Source organism: Sus scrofa, chromosome 5 (assembly GCF_000003025.6).
Source record: "Sus scrofa isolate TJ Tabasco breed Duroc chromosome 5, Sscrofa11.1, whole genome shotgun sequence".
NCBI classification, from domain to species: Eukaryota; Metazoa; Chordata; class Mammalia; order Artiodactyla; family Suidae; genus Sus; species Sus scrofa.
Window position 1 is genome coordinate 86,858,126 of NC_010447.5, and position 19,699 is coordinate 86,877,824.

The window sequence follows — 19,699 nt, forward strand, 5'->3', positions numbered from 1 at the left end:
GAAGTAAATATTGAGTTAAACATCTATCTCAAGAGGTCAACAATTAGGAATACACACACACACATGCACGCACGACAGAAGAAACCTTGGTGACCGCGGCCAAGAAAAAAATGCACAAATAACAAATACAAGGCGTGAAAAGGGGTACTTCACTATAAATACCTCAGATAGATTAAAAATATGAGAGAAACTTTAAACGAAATGGAGAAATTCCTGGAAAAAAGCAACTTAGGCAAAACTGACTCAAGAAGAAATAGAAAACCCCACTGTTCCATAAACAGGGGTGATACATAAAATACTTAAAACTTGCTTTGACACAGGCACCAACCATTTGAAGAGACATTAGCCCAATCAGGACTGATGCCAGCTCTGTTAGCCAGTATATTCGCACTATTGCTTAAAGATGGCCTGTACCTACCGAGAATTACATCACTAGTCTTACGTTATTTCACCATGAAAACACAAGCATTTTACTGATGCACTTGTAGCCAAATACTTGAGGAAAAAAAGTTATGCCAGACCTACACAAATTTCATCACAGAACAGAAAAACATGATTACATTTATCAATGCATTTTATGAGTCTAGCAAAAGCCTCATAGAGAAAATATCTGATAAGGACTGCATAAAAAGGAAGTTTTATAGTCCAATATTACTCGTGAAAACAGTTGCAAAAATCCAATATGTAACATTAACAAGCTGAATCCAGTAAAATTAACACATCATGACCAATTTGAGTTTATCTCAGGAACACAAGACAGTTTAATATTATAAAACCAACCACCATATTAAATGACACATCGAAACATTATCTTAATAGATATAGTAAAAGATTCATAATATAAATTCCTATCAAAGTGGCAGCAGGAAAAATTTCCTTAATGTGATAAAGACTAACTACAAAAAATACTAAACATCATATGTAACAGTGACACGCTGGAGTGTTTCACTTTAAGTTCAGGAAAAGGGAAAATCATCAACATGAATCAGACTTTCCCAAGTTTTTGAGTAATTTTTACATTCATTCTACTAGGCAATATAGACTCTAAATTGCTGTATATTTCTATCTATACGATAAGAGGACTTTCTCTACTCAAGTTATAATGGTTTCATTAAACTTTGTATCCAAATGTAAGATTTACCTTATACTAATTATGCTACATACCATAGGTTCTGTTTCCTTTGGAGGTTTTTCCAGGGGAGGAATGTACCACTGAAAGCAAAGTTCTTTGTTTAAAGCTTGTGTTGCCATGACCGATGATACCACCTCTCCGTATGATGGGCTGGTAAAAACCTTTAATGATGAATCGGAGTATAAAGAACTTTCATGACGTGACTGGAGAAGAAACAAAAGCATAGGTTTAATTGCTGGGAATGAACTTATTCAATATTTAAAACATCCATTGCAGTTCCCATCGTGGCTCAGTGGTTAATGAACCTGACTAGTATCCATGAGGACGAGGATCTCAGGTTTTGCTCAGTGGGTTAAGGATCTGGTGTTGCCATGAGGTGTGGTGTAGGTCGCAGGTGCAGCTCGGATCCCGCATTGCCGTGGTTGTGGCTGTGGCGTAGGCTGGCAGCTACAGCTCTGATTCGACTCCTAGCCTGGGAACCTCCATATGCTGTGGATGTGGCCCTAAAAAGACAAAAAACAAATGAACGAACAAAAAACACTCATTCGATTTTCATTCAGTATTGACTACACTGGAGATACAGGATAGAGATACAAAAAATATACATCTGGGAATCATCTCAGCTTATTGTATGAATGTAGGTCTTAAAACAGCCCCTGGAAAACACAGAGAAGTTTCTTCTCTAGAAAAAATCACGCTTCAAAATCCAGTGGACTTGACAAATGTTTTCTGCTTTTGTAAATATCCAAGAATAAAGATCTAGAGGGAAAAGGTCCGTGCTGTCATTTCCGCCTCAAGGTTGTCATGCAGTCTAAGAACATCTACTTTTCTTCTGGTTTATTTACTGGTGAATACACTGAAGTGGGGTTACAATTTATTATCTATTTACCAATAGCATTTTTTGCAGTACTAAATGCAAAATGAAACAGTTTTTGTTCTAAGAGGTTAAAATCCATTGCTCTCACTCCCTCTTTATTATCTTTTTGTGGCTGCACCCATGGCAAATGGAAATTCCTGGGCCAGGGATCAATTCTAAGCCACAGCTGAGACCCATGCCACAGCTGTGGCAGCAGCAGATCCTCAACCCACTGTGCCGGGCTGGGGATCAAACCCACGCCACTGCAGAGACAATGCAGGACCCCTAGCCTGCTGCACCACAGCAGAAACTCCTCTCATTTCCTCTTTAAATGAATGGGGCTGGTTTGTAAGTTTCAGCCTTGGTGAATGGGAGCCCAGGTCATTTGATGGAACTTGGTCCCTAAATCATGAGTTTTTAAGAAACATAAATGTGTAGGCTGTACTGGTGATTTCATAATGTATTTACTTGTTGATTGCTGTTAATGAAATAAGAATCGAGCCAGAGAGATAATAATGAGGATAATAATATCTCAATGCTTAAAAAAAGGACTTTCTTCAATAGAGTGCAAACTATTTTCAAAATTAACTTCTTGTTATTCCCAAGATTATCGTTTAGTAGCTGGAAAGCAGTTCCAGTTTCCTAGACTCTTGACATCTAAGGCATTGCAAGGCTTTATGACCAAGGAGAACATGTCAACGGCTAGAAAGACATTCCTGGTGTTTCTTAAGACTTTGTACCTCTCATTTCTGAGCCTATTCAGGATAAAACAGCAAACCGTCAATGTGAGGCTTCAAAATAAAATAAAAAGAGAAATAAATACACTCACCTTTCAAGTTATCTACTGATTAAAAAAAAAATGTCTTGACTGAAAGGTAACATTAAAGGTGAAACTTTGAAAAAAAGTCTATCCACTATCACAAGATATCATAAGCCAGAATCCTCATTTATTAGCACCTTGATACAAAAGCATACCCAAAATACACAATAAATAAGACTATTAGCATTAAATAATCATTTTAAAGTGCTTAATTAAGATTAATGCTATGTCAGGCAGTTTACCCAACAAGTCAGGTAAGTAATTGACTCCAAAAAAATTTCTCCGAGTTCCTGTTGTGGTTCAGGGTGATGAATCTGACTCGTATCCATGAGGATGTGGGTTTTAGCCTTGGCCTCGCTTAGTGGGTTAAGGATCCAGCATTGCTGTGAGCTGTGGTATTGGTTGCAGACAGGGCTCAGATTTGGTGTTGCTGTGGCTGTGGTGGAGACTGGCAGCTGTAGCTCTGACTCAACCCCTAGCCTGGGAACCTCCATATGCTGCAAGAGCAGCCCTAAAAAAAAAAAGCAAAAATGAAAACAAAACTCACATATATATATATGTATTTACATAAAATATATTTATATATATTTTTAGCAGCACCCATGGCATGTGGATGTTCCTGGGTCAGAAATCAATTCCAAGCCACAGCTACAGCCTACGCCACAGCTGTGGCTACGCCAGATCCTTAACCCACTGCACCAGGCCAGGGATCAAACTCGTGCCTCCGCAACTACCTGAGCCACTGCAACTGGATCCTTAACTAACTGCACCATTGCTGAAACTCCTCTCATTTTTTTCTTTCATATCTGAGTGCTTTTCAGAGGTTCTGACAACTATTTTAGCAAATAATTCATATTTAATAACTAAGTGGTGGAAACAAAAAGCAAGTACCTTCTGTTTCAATATATACAGTGTTTTAACATGATGGCCTAGTAATAACAAATTGTTACAGAAGTCATTATTAAAATAGGCATTTCATTTTCCTAGTTCTTCTTAAAAACATCATATTTAATCGTGAGTGGGATTGATTTCATAAGCTAATTGATGGGCTATACAGTGAGTACTTTTGATATGTTTGATTTATTCTTTGAAAGCCATCGAACAAGAGACCTAGCAGGAGCACTCTTGCTCGCTGTCATCCTATAAACAACAAATCACTTTGCACTAATCAGATATTTGACCTTACTCCGTCTGCCGCAGGCACAGAGTCTAAACATGAGTAACTCAGCATTGTGCACGATTTTAACCGCATCCTCTGTTTTTGGAATTCTTAATGTAATTTGCTTGGCATCTTTGTTTTTCCATCACAAAGCTTCAACAGACTTGACCACATGCAGACTCACAAAGCTGATGAGCTAGACATACAGCAGCTCTGGAAAGGCATCTACTTCTTTGTGGGGAAGACACGGGTTTAGGTATCGAATTATGGACAGAGTTTGATTGAAATAGCCCCCTGAGTGATTAAAGGCTCAAAAACGTTATTATAAAAATCAGCCAAGCTTGGATTTATTATTTTTTTTTAAATCCAAAAGGCTTCATGCTCGTTAGCTGTCTACCCCAGTGGAACGAACACATGATTAGGTGGCTTGCACCTGTCAAGCAGGCAACAGTGATCTCCAGAGCTGATTACCCTGGGAGAATGTGACACTAATTCTACCCCCCCAAAAAGAGCAAACAGAGTAAAGCAGCTCTTTGATAACACTACTGCCACGAGAAACATCACATGTATTTACACGGTATTCAGGGCTCTGTGTTTGGAGCCTCATCCTTGGGAGCTGGGTAATGACAGGCTGCCCTTGAGAGTGAAATACACAAGCAAAGTTCCTTTCAAAACCGTGTTTAAGAAATCACACATATTAGTGTCCAAACTCTCAATAAAATATTCACAAGAAGACATCCATTGAAACTCTAGTTCTCAACCTTCCCATTTTCTCTGCCCTGCTTCACAACTCTTGAGGCGTCTGGGACATGGGGCAAGGTAGTCTTGGTTCCTAGGAAGGCTGACTCAACTCCAGTATTAGATGGAAACACGACCTCCCACTCCCACTGCTTTCTGCCCTGGGTATGGGGGGGCGGGGCATGAACATTACATTCCCGGCCTTCCCACCCCCTCTCACCCTCTCCCTGGAGAGTTACCTGACTGATGAATTTGAGAAAAGGAATTTTGGATATGCGTCATTCTGCTCTCTCGTCTTTGGAGCATACTGTTTGCAGGGAGTGAACATTCTCTGCTCCTTCATGCAACACATTTGAAAGGGTTTTCCATCCCCACAGATTTAAGGAAGCTGTCATGACTCCCCTCCCCCGCTCCCCAGAAAAAGCCTGGATGGGTAGAACTGTCAGCTTTGCCAATCACTACTTGGATGAGCATTTACGGTAAATATAAACTCTATGACTCAGAAAGTTGAGTATTTTTTTAGTCCCAATATAGCTTACTCTTTTATTTCTCAAATGAGGTAGCATCTGGAGCAGGAAATGGTGGGGTGGGGGGCTGCATATTAGGCATCCCAATACCCCCGTTTCCAGGAAGTAATAGGAAAAAATCCTCCCATGTGGATTCTAACACACAGCCTTGGGGGCGACTCCATAACCCTGAGAATCACTTCTTTGAATGAATTCTTAAATATTCCTCAGAGGGTCTTTCCACTACTTCTACTACTTTTAAAAATCACAGTTTATGAAGAGTCACCCTATTCTCCTGTTCTGAGTGATTTTTTTTAAAATGTATTACTATTTACCCCAAACTAAGGTTATTATATTCTAGCAGGATAAGATGAGCAAAGATCCCAATTTGGAAGAAGCCACATTTTCAGGCCACTTCCCTGAGAGAGTTAACAACAGAAACACGAAGGGGTCTGGTATGGGCAAGTCTGTAACTGTAAAAATTAAAGTGCTATATGATGAGCCCAATGTCAAGATAATTCAAAATAAATGAATGATTTTTTTTCTAGTTTTGAAAGAATTCTATGCACATGACTTGACTTATTCATCTCACAAATACATAATGGAAACTTACACTAGGTCCTCTTAAATTTTCTACTAAAATCTCAAATTCTGTATCTCGGAGCAGAATATACCAGGCTTCTCCACCAACATTCTCACCCTCCTGCCTCCACTGTATCTGCTAATGGTGTCACCACGCTCTGAGGATCACAGACAGAGGTTCCAAATGAGGGGGAAAACTTTGATCATTCCCTCTCCCTCACTTTCCATCTCCAAAGGGTCGCTTGGTGGTTTTGTTTTCAATTTTACTTAAGCAAGATCTTTTAGGGGAGTTCCCATCATAGCTCAGTGGAAATGAATCCGACTAAGAATGATGAGGTTGCAGGTTCGATCCCTGGCCTCGCTCAGTGGGTCAAGGATCCGGCGTTGCCATGAACTGTGGTGTAGGTTGCAGACGCGGCTCGGATCTGGCTCTGCTGTGGTTGTAGGCCTGCAGCTACAGCTCCCTAGACCCCCTAGCCTGGGAACTTCCATATACTGCAGGTGCGGCCCCAAAAAGACAAAAGATAAAAATCTTTTATATCCATCTCTTCCTCCCCATTCCTATGGTCATAAACTTGGTTACCTCGTCATTGCTTTCCTGGATAACTCCTTTTCATTTGTACTTGGCCGATCAGCCCTACACACTATTGATGGTAGAACTAACATTTTAATTTTCCTGTTCTTTCTGCTATTAACCCTCCCATTTTTTCTTAAAAATCATCCCCAAAGTGCAGCAATGTCTCCCTACTGCCACACCGGGACTATGTCCGGAAGCTATGCCCCCTCCATCCCCAGTTTCTCGGCCCACTAACAGTGTCTGGCGTAGTGTTAGCAGTCAACACGTGTTTGCTGAAAATGCCAAATTTGCAACAAACCTTTGTTTTTACTAAAATGCTTTACTTTTTCAGCATCTTTCAGTTCATTTATTTTGGTAGTTTACTGAAACATCTCTATTATCCAAGACTCTAGTAGCTAAAAAAATGTCTTCATTCATCCTCCTCTTTTTATGTCTTTTCAATAGGTAACTTCAAAGAGGCTTCCATGTTGCATATGGGGAAAGCGTATTCAATTTAATAACACTTACCCCCCCCCGAAAAAAAATTCAAACTTTTAATTTACTTTAAAACTTTCCCCTCATTATTTATTCACACTCATGATTGCAAAGAATACACAAAATGAATGGTTCTTATTACACATTTAAAATATAAGCACCTTGTAGCACAGCGGGTTAAGGATCCAGCGGCTCAGGTCACTGATGTGGCATGGGTTCAATCCCTGGCCCAGGAACTTCCGCATGCCGTAGGTGAAGCAAACAAACACAAACACAAAACCAAAAAAACTAAGGGTAGTGAAATTGGACACAGATTTGGAAAGCCTCAGTCTCGTTTCCCTGTAGAGTGATGATACTGAAATGTGTATATCTTGGCAAAAGGATTCCCTGAGACACGTTGTTATGTGCAGGAATATAGAAAATTCGGAGACATTCTGAAGATTTATGAGATCAGTAGAACAGAACATTTGATAACAGAAGGTCCAGGGTGTTTGACTGGCTTTTCAACGTGGTAAGAAAGAAATGAGCTTTCCCCGGAACTCCGAGGGAGCTAGAAACCTTTGTGCCGGCACTGATGTTAATGTGCTTCCTTCAGACATAGAAGGATCATTCTAAGACAGTTCCCAAAAGCAGAGAATGTTTTAAAATATTACCTTGCTTGATGAGTCATATATGATTTTTTCTGAAAAAGACAGATTCTCCGTGACTTGAAGTAGTTCTATTGGAAATTCATCAATACAAGAGGCAGAGTACAGCTGTAAGAATCTTTTCAGGAAAAAATGCATTTCTTTTTGGCGCAGCATGAACCCAGAGTTGAAAAGAGAAGTCAGAAGTGTGTCATCTGGCAAAGACATTCCGGATCCTGGCTTCCGAGAGGCTTAAAGGAAAAAGACAAAAATTAGAGTCATGCTAGAGAACAGAATGGACTCAACACTGTTGGCCTTCACCCATTAAGCACATTCCTCTATGTTCTCACTTCAGCTAGTGGCTGCCCATGACCTTCCTCCATCTTTCTGAGCTGATACACTAATAGAAGTGCTTCTTGCCACAGAAAGACAGGAAAATCTCAGAAGCATTCGAGGATCCTGCTTCTGGTTCCAAACTTAACAGTGCAAAATAGTCTACCTCGCTCTCTTATTTGGTGTTCCCTCCCACTTCCCTAAAAATCTTAAAGTAAAAATTTAGGTGCAGGGAATTTATTTGAGAACCGATCTTGTGAGAGAATGGCGCAAGTTGGCCAGAGAAGAGGCAATGAGAGTGAGCTACCAATGGGCTACGGCGATGGACGAGGAGGGCTCCGTGCTGCTGAGGACCTCCTGACACAATCACATACAGTTGTTCCTCCAGGAAACTGGGAAGCTGGAAGGTTCATCTCCCAGTTCCCCACCTCATGAGCTGCAGGTTACTCCTAGGTATGTGGAACCCCCTGGTACTTCCAGGCTGCCTTGCCTGAAGGCTGGGCGAGCCTCAGTGGCTTCAGAGAAAGCCCAGAGCAGAAAGCAGTAAAATGTGGGCAACTGACATGGGAAATACCACCAGGCGAATCAGAAGTCAGTTGAGCTGAGATGGCGAGGGCATCTCCAGGGGCCATTGTGCTGGCAAATGCCCACTGCCTCTGCTACTCAATGCCAGGCCCCATCACAATGCCCCCTTTACCCAGCACCTTCCCGAGTGCTCATCTCTCCACTGCTAACTCCCGATAACCATGCCGAGCCACTCTCACTGCCTGTTTGCCCTGCTGGCCTTTCCGTCACTGGACTGTGGCATGGGTTAAAAGTCTCTTCCAACTGTCTGCACTGAGAAGCAATGCTGGATCACCAATTTCACAGGCACAGATAAATGCCTTGTTCACAAAACCACATGATGGACTGATGTGAAGCAGGTGGTATACGTTTTTTTGGATATTCTCTAGACAGCATCAATGATTTCCAAAAAAACCTCAACCAAAAACTTCATGGAGTTAAATTTCCTTTTTCTCTACATACTGGATACTGGAACATTATCTCCTTAGAGCCAAAACTTCATCTTGTTCATTTTTTTTTTCATTTACAAAAGTTTTATTGAAGTATCGTTGATTTACAATGTTGTGATTGTGATAATTTCTGCTGTACAACAAAGTAATTTAGTTATACATGCACACATATCCATTCTTTTTCACATTCCCTTCCCACGTAGACCATCACAGAACACTAGGTAGAGTTCCTTGTGCTACACGATAGGTCCTTGTTGGCCAGTCATTCATTGTACCACAGTGCGCATGTGCCAATCCCAAACCCCCAGTCCATCCCGCCCCGATTACTTGTCCCCTTTGGTAACTATAAGTTTGTTTTCAAAGTCTGTGAGCCCATTTCTGTCTGCAGATAAATTCATTTGTATCCTTTTTTTATATTCCACACATACGTGATATCATATGATGTGTGTCTTTCACCAACTTCACTTGGTATGATAATCCCCAGGTCCATCCAGATTGCTACAAATGACATTATTTCATTCTCTTTTTGCAGCTGAGTAATATTCCATTGCATATATGCGCCATAATGTCTTTATCCATTCCTCTATTTATAGACATTTAGGTTGCTTCCATGTCCTGGCTAGCGTATATAAGGCTGCAATGACCCCTGTGGTGCATATATTTATCTCGTTCATTTTAAAAGTTGTCACATTATGGTCACTCCGATTCGTAACTGTTTTGAGCCACAAGCCACTTTGGCAGTCTTGGAGGAAGCCTTTGGACACCTCCTTCTAAGGATGTTTTTAAATATATTGAAATACTGTTTTATTCAAAGGTCCATGTAGCTCAGGTTAAGAATCCCTGTCATTTCCATCTTCTGATGAGAGGTCACTCAGAAAGTGTTAAAAGTATTTTACAATTCTAAGGAAGAATGACTTATACAACCACTGGAAAGGAATATATTTTTTCGTAACACATTAAAAGCTTACCTAGCAGCTTGCTCACATTATTAATTCTTTGCAGGTGAATATAGTAGCGCAGCAGAAGAATCCATGTAATATCCACTTTAGATGGGGGCTTTGTTCCGGCATCTGCATTCTCATATGTATCATCACTTGGGCAAGAGTCTGTATAGCCCGTCTGGAAGACGACTTGGTAGTTATCTGAAAGTAAAAAAGTTTGGAATACAAATATGCTTTCCTTGCAAAATACCCATATGTGAAAAAAGAAAAGCACAACTCTTAAAGGATTGACACTTAAGACTGCATTCAATTAAAACAATTTTGTTTTGTAACACAAAAGTCACCAACACAAAGTTAAACAACTAACCATAGACGGAGAAAAGATATTTAGAACATAAAAATTATTTTTTCTCTACAATGTAATTAAGAAGAAAAAGTCAGATAGTCCAACAGAAATGTGGGCAACAAATTTCAATAGGCAATTCGTGCAAAAGGAAGCCCAAACAGCCAAAATTTTTAGTATCATTAAAAAATCAGGGAGTTCTTTTGTATGGGGGTTAAGGATTCGGCACTGTCACTGCAGTGGCTCGGGTTGCTGCTGTGGTGTGGGTTTGATCCCTGGCCTTGGAACTTTTACATGCTGTGGGCACAGCTCCCACCCCAATCAGGAAAATTGCAAGTTAAAATGAAATACCATTTCCTATTTCTCAGGAATTAACAGAAACTAAAATCTGAAAATAATAAATATTGGTAATCATGTGAAGAAATCAGAATTCCCATACGCTACTTGTGAAAGCAACTTCCTCTTAAGGTCTAAAAAAATTTTAAATGAAGATACTCATAAATGTGCCCCAGGAGTCTTGCACAAGACACATGGCAGCACTGTTTGTATTATTTAAAGGAAATAAAAGAAACTTGAAGAAATAGAGATTAATCTGATGGCATTTAAAATGAATCAATTACACCTATAAGAGAGAAACTGCAGTCTGTGGGCCAAATCAGGGCCATGCATGTTTACGTGTGATCCATGAACTAAGAATTTTTTTTTTCTTTTTACGGCCGCACCTGCAGCATATGGATATTCCCTGCCTAGGGGTCAAATCGGAGCTGCAGCTGAGGCCTACACCATAGCCACAGCAGTGCAGGATCTAAGCCGCATCTGCAACCTACACTACAGCTTGAGGCAACATACTAAGGAGCCATTATGAAAAAGAAATAGCCGTGTTTGAAGTTTTGAATCATACAGTTTTCAGATTTCGGCCTTATCCATAAGTAGATCTAATTCACTCAGTCTACAGATTAGACTGAGGTTGAGAGAAATTCAACAGTTTGACGGGATCGGGGTGTAAGTTGCAACCTCGTTATTAATATTTCATTCTCTTTGTAGCAAAGCAATAATGTGTGCTTCTAAGAGAGCTGCCATCCCAGCATCCTGAACCGGGGTGGACTGAGAGGCCGAGCAGCGTCCAGAGAAAGAAGCGGTGACCGGACGCTGCTGCCAGACTGCCCTGTTTTGTCGCCCAGAGCCTACTTATGGCAATTCTAAGGAAGACCATGCACCCCGGCCGAGATCCAGGCCACAGTCCAGAAATCTGATGAAGCAAAATCCCACAGGCACGAAGGCAATAAAAATAAGAAAAGAGTCTCTTGGCATTAAAAAAATCCATCTGATGGTTTAACCTCAGGGAAAACCATTTTCAGACTGGCAAATAGTCTGGGACACCTCTTCTCTGGGAGCTAAAGAAAGAGGTGGTGTCAGGCACTAACTCCTCAGCGAGAGGTGACTCACTGCAGCAGAGTGAGCTGCTGCGTGAGGGTGATTTCAGAGGCTTTAGGAAGACTGCGCCCACCCCCATCAGGTTAAATTTAATGTTCTTCATCGCCTTTAGCTCCCCTCATGCCAAACAAAATTAGATGTTGTTGCTGCTAAGATATCCTTTGGAAAGTTAGATTTGACTTCCTTGCTTCTTAGATCCTATGTATGTGCTTAGCACACAGGAAGCAGTCAATAAACACTTTTTTTTGAATGAATAAATGGTGATGGTTCAATATTTATGCTACTGCTGATCTCACTTAGGGGTCCCCGTTATACTTTGCTAACCAACAAAGAAGATTAAAAACAGTAGTGAGGTCAAGTTTAACTTCTGCTAACCTCTCATTCATTTAACAAATATTAATATCAAAAATTGCTATGTGTAAGCAATGCGTGGTATTTTTGTAGATGGAGTAACAAATCAAATAGATAAAGTCCCTGCCTTCAGGAAGCTGAGGACAGTTTAGTAAGAGAAAGAGCTCAAACACACACGTGTGCATAAACACACACACACACACACACACACACACACACACACACGAACTAAAAGAACAGGAATTACATCAGAGTGTAAGAGTGAGTCCACATTTTAGAGGGTTAGAGAAGGTTCCTTAAATAAACAGTCCCCCAAGGGTCTCATTTGAAATGTGTGAACTGGTACACAAAAATCAGGGAAAACCATTTTTTTTCACAGAGCCCTCCATCCGAAATGCAGCAGTAGATGGAGCAGGGCATGTACGTGTGGACAGTGAGACGGGGACCCTCTGTTTCAGCAGCTGGACCCTAAGTCCCCTATCTCCTCCCAGGAGTTCCCCAAACTATTGTCCTTTTAAAGATAAAACCCAACAAATCACTATAGTTAAATCTCTGAAACTTGATGACACATTATATATCTAAGACTTTTATAAAATGCCTAACATTCAAACATACCACGCAAATAATCTGTGTATGAAGACAAAAGATCCATGGTGGCAAATTCTGGGATATGTGGTAATGCCCCTTGGCTAACTTTATCAGTTCTAGCATTCTTCTTTCCAATAAGCAGGTTAATTGCCAGCACAGCCTCGCTGACCTAAAATTAATGCATAATGATAATTTATAAACAGAAGCTTTCTGATTCATAGATTATCCATTAGGTGAACAATGTGAAAAGTGAACTCATAAAATAATAATCAGTATACACTGGGGAAAAAAATAAAGACAACCAGAAAAACCATGTGTGATCCCCAACATGTCAGAGTCAAACAAATCATGAATGTTGACAATTTACTCAATAAATAAGTCACGTAAAATAACCTCACCTAGCTATTGAAAATATGTGCCGAAATGTCAAATATGTGCACATGTGTATCTGGAAGTAATTCCAGTGCCTTGTTTCTTAGAACCTATGCAAGTGCAGAGCACACAAGACGCATTCAATAAATATTTTCCTTTTTTTTTCTGTTCAAATTTTATTTTATTTTTTTATTACTCAAATGAATTGATCATATCTGTAGTTGTATAAGGATCATAACAATCTGATTTCACAGGATTTCCATCCCCCTACCCCCTAAACTGTCTCCTCCGGAGACCATAAGCTTTTCAATGCCTGTGAGTCAGCATCTGTTCTGCAAAGAAGTTCAGTCTGTCCTTTTTTCAGATTCCACATGTCAGTGAAAGCATTTGATGTTGGTGTAGTAAATATTTTCATTAAAGGAAAGTTGAAGCAAACAAAACCAAGTCTGGCTAATCGAGATTAAAAACTACACAGATAAAGAGCATTTCTAATCGTCCCAAAGAAACATAATTGGTGCAAATCCCACAGAATGTGCAAGTTCCCTTTCTCTTGGGTAGTTACACTGTGTTGCCTTAACAGATGTAACAGTAAAAAGAAGAATTAAATAAAAATCACACCAACCTGCATAGCAGCTCTTATTGCAATCCAGGCAAATAAACTGTACATTTCAGATTTGTTTACTGTGGGTTCTTTAACAGAACTACGCCTTCTGGGAACAGCCTAGAAAATATGGCAAGTGTTTTGTGATAAAGATATCATACAGGTTCAAGATAGATTTTCTCATCCTCAGATGAGATTTTAGTGGAACACTATGCAGCCATTAAGAAGAATAATACAGATGCATCAATTGATGTGAAAAGATATTCAAACTACATTAGGGAAAGAAAAGTACAGATTACAAAATAGCATGCAAAGCATGATCCCATTTTTAAAAACACAGGTACACACATATATTCCCTGTATACACAAGCATGGAAAAGCATCAACAGTGGTTATCCCAGGTTTTAAGGGTGACTTGATTATCTTTTATCTCTTTTGGTGATTTTCTATATGCATTTACATTATTTGAATAACAATAAAATAAACACAGGTGGCATTTTTAAGTAAATGCTATTTACCATTTTAATAGAATATACGTTTTACCATATAAATTGAACACATTGTATTTAAAGATGTCAGAAACCAGAACATTACTTCAAGGTTTTTGATAGATATTTGCTATCAGTTTTCTAACTACAAAATTATTAAAGGGTTGGCTGTAATCTGAAAATCCCACAGAATAGCAAAAAGTAACATTGAGAGGAGGTACTTTTAACATGGGTGTGTGCGGGGGGGTGTTCAGTTTTTAAGCATAAAAAAGTCAATACTGCAGAAGCAAACAGAAAGAAACTCCACCAGCAACAAAGCATCTGTCTGCTTTATATTTTAGAATTAGTAATAGTCAATTGTAAAGATTTAACTAATCTGGAAAAACCTATTCAGTTAGACTGCTCATTCTAATTTTTGATGCTCATATCTTGACCTAGTCTTAAAATTTTCCAGAAAACTGCAGAATAAAACACACAGTAACAAAAATTCTCCCCTGCCCCCTTTTTTTGCATCCAGCTATAGGACTCCCAAGGAAAAGGAAATGCAGCAAGTATTGCTAATGCCAGAGCAGGAAATACAACATAAGTGTGGCCTGGCTGAGATCAAGGGTTAAGCTTGGAGGTATGTGATAATTGGAGAGATCTGGCCACAGGGAATCGACAATCTAAGCAATACAACCCTGTCCCAAGACAGGAAGACCCTAGTCACCAGTTGTAATGAAACGACTTGGGCTCTGGGTAGCTGTGGCCAGCTTACTGACTATATAAGCTTGGGTAATTCACCTACTTCATTCAGGAAACAAGGCATTAAGTGACGATCAGAATAACATTAAATAGGTATATTGTAAGGACAATTAGGGACACAGACATTCAAAAAAGAAAGCTCATTTTGAATTAAGAGTAAGACTCTTATTGAGGTCAGCTGTGAGCTCAGAATGGAAAAATTGAGACTGGGAAAAAAATATGGCAGGCATTTTTTTAGAGGAGGAAGTGTTCAACATTGCATAGGAGATATGACTTATGCAAATCAGCAAAGAAAAAGGGGAAAAATGCATCTAGATAGGAAATGAAGTTAAATTATCTTTGTTTACAGGAGACATGACCCTATGTGTAGAAAAGCCCAAGACACACACATACATACACACACACACACACACACACACACAGGTGCATCTTTAGAATTTAAAAATGTGTTTAGTGCGATCACAGGATACGAAACACAATACTTATAAATCCAGTGTATTTCTATCTATCAGCAATGAACAATCCAAAAATTAAGAAAATATCCATTTACAATAGAAATAAAACAAAAATGTACAAAATTTGTACACTTAAAAGTAAAAGGCATTATCAATGATTTAATAATATCTAAATTTGTACACTTAAAAGTAAAAGGCATTATCAATGATCTAAATAACCATTTAGATATTTAATAATATCTAAATAACTAAATAAATGAAGAGAGAGTTCATATTCATGAACTGGAGGATTCAACATAGTTAAGACACCTATTTTCCGGAGTTCCTGCTATGGTTTAGTGGGTTAAGAACCCAACTAGTATCCATGATGATAAGGGTTCAACCCCTGGCCTCTCCCAGTGGGTCAAGGATCTGACACTGCTGTGAGCTGCAGTGTAGGTCACAGACGCAGCTCAGATCTGGCATTGCTGTGGCTGTGGCATAGACTGGAGGCTGCAGCTCTCATTTGACCCCTAGTCTGGGAACTTCCATATGCCGAGGTGTAGTGCTTTAAAAAAAAAAAAAAAAAAAAGCCAATTTTCCACATTTTGATCTATAGATTCAACACAATCCCTACCAAAATTCTGTTAGGTTTTCAGCAGAAATTGACAAGCAGATTCTAAAATGTGTATGAAAATGCAAAGGACTCAAAGTAGCAAAACAATTTTGAAAAGGAAGAACGTACTTGGAGGACATCTACTTTAACTAAAAGGTCCACAGTAACCAAGACAGTGGATATTCACATAAAGGTAGATTTTTTTTTTTTAATTTAATTTTTTGGCTGCCTGTGGCTTACAGAGTTCCCCGGGGCCAGGGGTCAGACTCCAGCTACAGTTGCAACCTAAGCTGCAGCAACAGCAGATCTTAACCCACTGTGCTGGGCCAGGGATGAAACCTGTGTCCCGGTGCTCCCAAGACACCACTGATCCCCTTGCACCACAGCGGGAACCCCTAAAGGTAGATTTTTAGATCAGTGGAATAGAACTGGGAGGCTAGGAATAAATATTTATATTTATGATCAATAAACTTTTTGACAAAGGAGCCAAGGCAATTCAATAGACGATAGTCTTTTCAACAATGATGTTGGAACAGCTGGATTCTATGCACAAAAATATGAGTTTAAGAGTTCCCGTCGTGGCTCAGTGGTTAATGAATCCGACTAGGAACCATGGGGTTGTGGGTTCGATCCCTGGCCTTGCTCAGTGGGCTGAGGATCCGGTGCTGCCGTGAGCTGTGGTGTAGGTTGCAGACACAGCTTGGATCCTGTGTTGCTGTGGCTCTGGCGTAGGCTGGCGGCTATAGCTCCAATTAGACCTCTAGCCTGGGAATCTCCATGTGCCATGGGTGCAGCCCTATAAAGCCAAAAAAAAAAAAAAAAAAAAAAAAAAAAAAAGAATTTAGAGCCTTGACTCACACTTTACATAAATATTAATTCAAAATGAATCATGGCCTTAAACATTAAAGCTCTAAAACCTTTAAGAGTTCCTGCTGTGGCACAGTGGGTTAAGCATCTGACTGCAACATCTCAGGACCCTGAGGAGCCGCATGTTTGATCCCTGGCCTGGTGCAGTGGGTTATAGTATCTAGTGTTGCCCCAGCTGCAGCACAGGTCGCAGCTACAGCGCCCATTGAATCCCTGGCCTGAGAACTTCCATATACTTTCTTTCTTTTAGAAGAAAACATCAAGAGAAAATCTTCAGCATGTGGGGTTAAGCACAGAGCTACCAAAACCATAAATGAAAAAAAATGGTAAGCTGTACTTTATTAACATTAAAATTTTTTGTTTCCAAAGATACCATTAATAGTATGATAAGACAAGCCACCAACTGGAAAAATATATTTGCAAATTATATATCCGATAAGAGATATACAGCTTATCACTTACATATACAGAAAAATTCTTACAACTCAATGATAAAAAAGATAACCCAATTTAGGTTATGAGCAAAGGATGTGAACAGACATTCTCCCAAATAAGATATACAAACGGCTAATAAGCATGTGAAAACACCTCAATATCATTAGCCGTCAGGGAAATGCAAATCAAAATCACAATGAAATACTACTTCTGGAGTTCCTATTACGGCTCAGCAGGATAAGAACCCCATATAGTGTCTGTGAGGATGCAGGTTGGACCCCTGGCCTGGGAACTTCCATACATTCAAGGTGTAGCCCCAAAAAGGAAAAAAAAAAAAAAAGAAAAAAAAAAGAAATACTACTTCAAACCCACTAGGGTGGCTAAAATCAAAAAGATAAATAATAACAACGGTTAGCAGGGATGTGGAGAAACTGGAACCCTCAGACACTGCAGTAGGATACACAATGGTACAGTCACTTTGGAAAATGATCTGACAGATCATCAACAGGATAAACAGAGTTGACATATGACCCAGCAATGCCATTCTCAGGTATACACCCCAAAGAACTGAAAACATATATCCATGTAAGAAGTTTGTATAGGAATATTCAAAGCAACATGGATCGTAATAGCCAAAAAGTGGCAACAATTCGTATGTCCATTGAATGAATGGACACCTGTTGAATGAATAAAGAAAGTGTGGTATAACCTTGTAAGGGAATATTATTCAGCAGTAAAAAGGAACAAACCATCGTTACATGTTACAGCACGGGTGAACTTCAGGAACATAATGCAAGGTGAAAGAAGCAGGTACGAAAGACCACATACTGTATGATTCCACTTATGTGACATATTCAGAAAAGGCAAATCTCTAGAGACAGAAAACAGATTAGTAATGACCTGGGACTCGGGGTAGAAATGGGAATTACAGCAAATGCGCTCTAGGGATCTCTGGGGATGATGGAAACGTTCTAAAGCTGGATGGTGATGGGAGTTCCCATTGTGGCTCAGCAGAAATGCATCTGACTACAATCCTTGAGGATGCAGGTTCCATCCCTGGCCTTGCTCAGTGGGTTAAGGATCCATTGTTGCCGTGAGCTGTGGCATAGGTTGCAGATGCGGCTCAAATCTGGCGTTGCTGTGGCTGTGGCGTAGGCCGGCGGCTACAGCTCCAATCTGACCCCTAGCCTGGGAACCTCCATATGCCATGGATATGGTCCTAAAAAGACAATAATAATAATAATAATAAAGCTGGATGGTGATGATAGTTGCACAACTCTATAAAGTTATTAAACATCTGTAAGCCACACTCTTAAACTAGGTTAATTTCATGGAGGTAATTTATACTTCAATAAATATTTTTTAAACATGTGCTTGATAATCTCTCCCTTTGGACTAATTTCCTCTCATTTAATCACTTGGAAAACTAACTCACCCTCCAAAATTCATCTCATCTGGGAAGCTTTTTTCAGTGTTTTCCCAAAGCAGAATTAGTACCTACTTTGCTCCACCTGCTACCTTCACATACCTTATTATTGTCCTCGGTACACTGCAATACATTTATTTCCCCCTCTTGCTCCTCTGTGCTCCTTAGGAGAAGAGAGTAACATGCTTGGTGTACATTAGGCACTCAATAAGTGCTTGGTTGATGAATGAATAAATGAACGAATGTTCAAGAAATAATTCAACTATCAAACCATTTTGGATACCTACTATGTACAAAATACTTCAGAAAGATAGAATGTGGAAGTTTAGTCAAAGTGACCTAATGATAGAAAATAGTCCCCCACTGTTTTTTTTTTTTTTTTTGAGTGCTTATGATGCACCAATTCCTTTATCTTGTTTAATTCTCCTAGCTACTCTAAAGGGTTTCGTGATCTCCATTTCAGAGATTAGAAAGTTGGGGTTAAAAAGTCCCCAGCAGCACTGCTAGTATGTCATGAACCCAGGATTCTCACCCAAGCCAGTGTTCCAGTCACTGCTACAGCCTCTCCTTAAAAATGAAACAATAGTGTTTTCTTCTAAGGGCTTATAAAGCAGTGCCTTTATTAGGACGTTATTTTAATTGTTGTATTTCAATGGTCTGAATATGTCTAGAAAATGTTTGGTTTTTTACTGCGTTTTGTACTGCCAGTAATTGCATGATTTGCTAAAACATTTATACTGTGTCAAGATATATAGAAAATAATTATCATATTGTATGGAATTATACTATTCTGTTCTTTCCAATCTTATTTGTTCAAGCTCTTTATTATAAACACTTCCCTAGAGAGGCCCAAGAGGTGATATATTATTATCCTAGCATCTTATTAAGTTGCATTGTTATTTGTAATGGAAACAAAGATTTCTGTGTTCTCTTTTGGACATAACAGATGTTTATGATATCACAAAAGTAATCTTTCTATGTAATAATTTTAATGAAAAAAAATAGCAGCTATCCACCTAAGGCAACAACCATATGAACAGTTCAACTGACTGAAAGCCTACTTGCCTAAAGGTTTTAAATCATATTCATGCTGTCTCAAAAATTAGAGACTCGACACTAAAAAAAATCTGAAAAGATTTTTGGTGATCAGAGGATTATCTAATTAGGATAAAATATATAAACCCTCCTGAAATTTAAAGAATAAAAAACTAAATCTTTTTTTTTTTTAAAGCACTGGGAATTA

The 19,699-nt window shown here is 39.3% G+C and overlaps 1 protein-coding gene across 1 annotated transcript in view; it reads right to left on the reverse strand.

Moving 5' to 3' along the window:
* Nucleotides 1–19,699, reverse strand: part of CFAP54 (cilia and flagella associated protein 54) — a 310,179-nt gene that overhangs the window by 65,683 nt on the left and 224,797 nt on the right. The window contains 5 exon segments of the mRNA XM_021092730.1: nucleotides 1,161–1,335; nucleotides 7,498–7,721; nucleotides 9,785–9,958; nucleotides 12,501–12,642; nucleotides 13,468–13,566. Coding sequence (XP_020948389.1) covers nucleotides 1,161–1,335; nucleotides 7,498–7,721; nucleotides 9,785–9,958; nucleotides 12,501–12,642; nucleotides 13,468–13,566 — 814 coding nt within the window.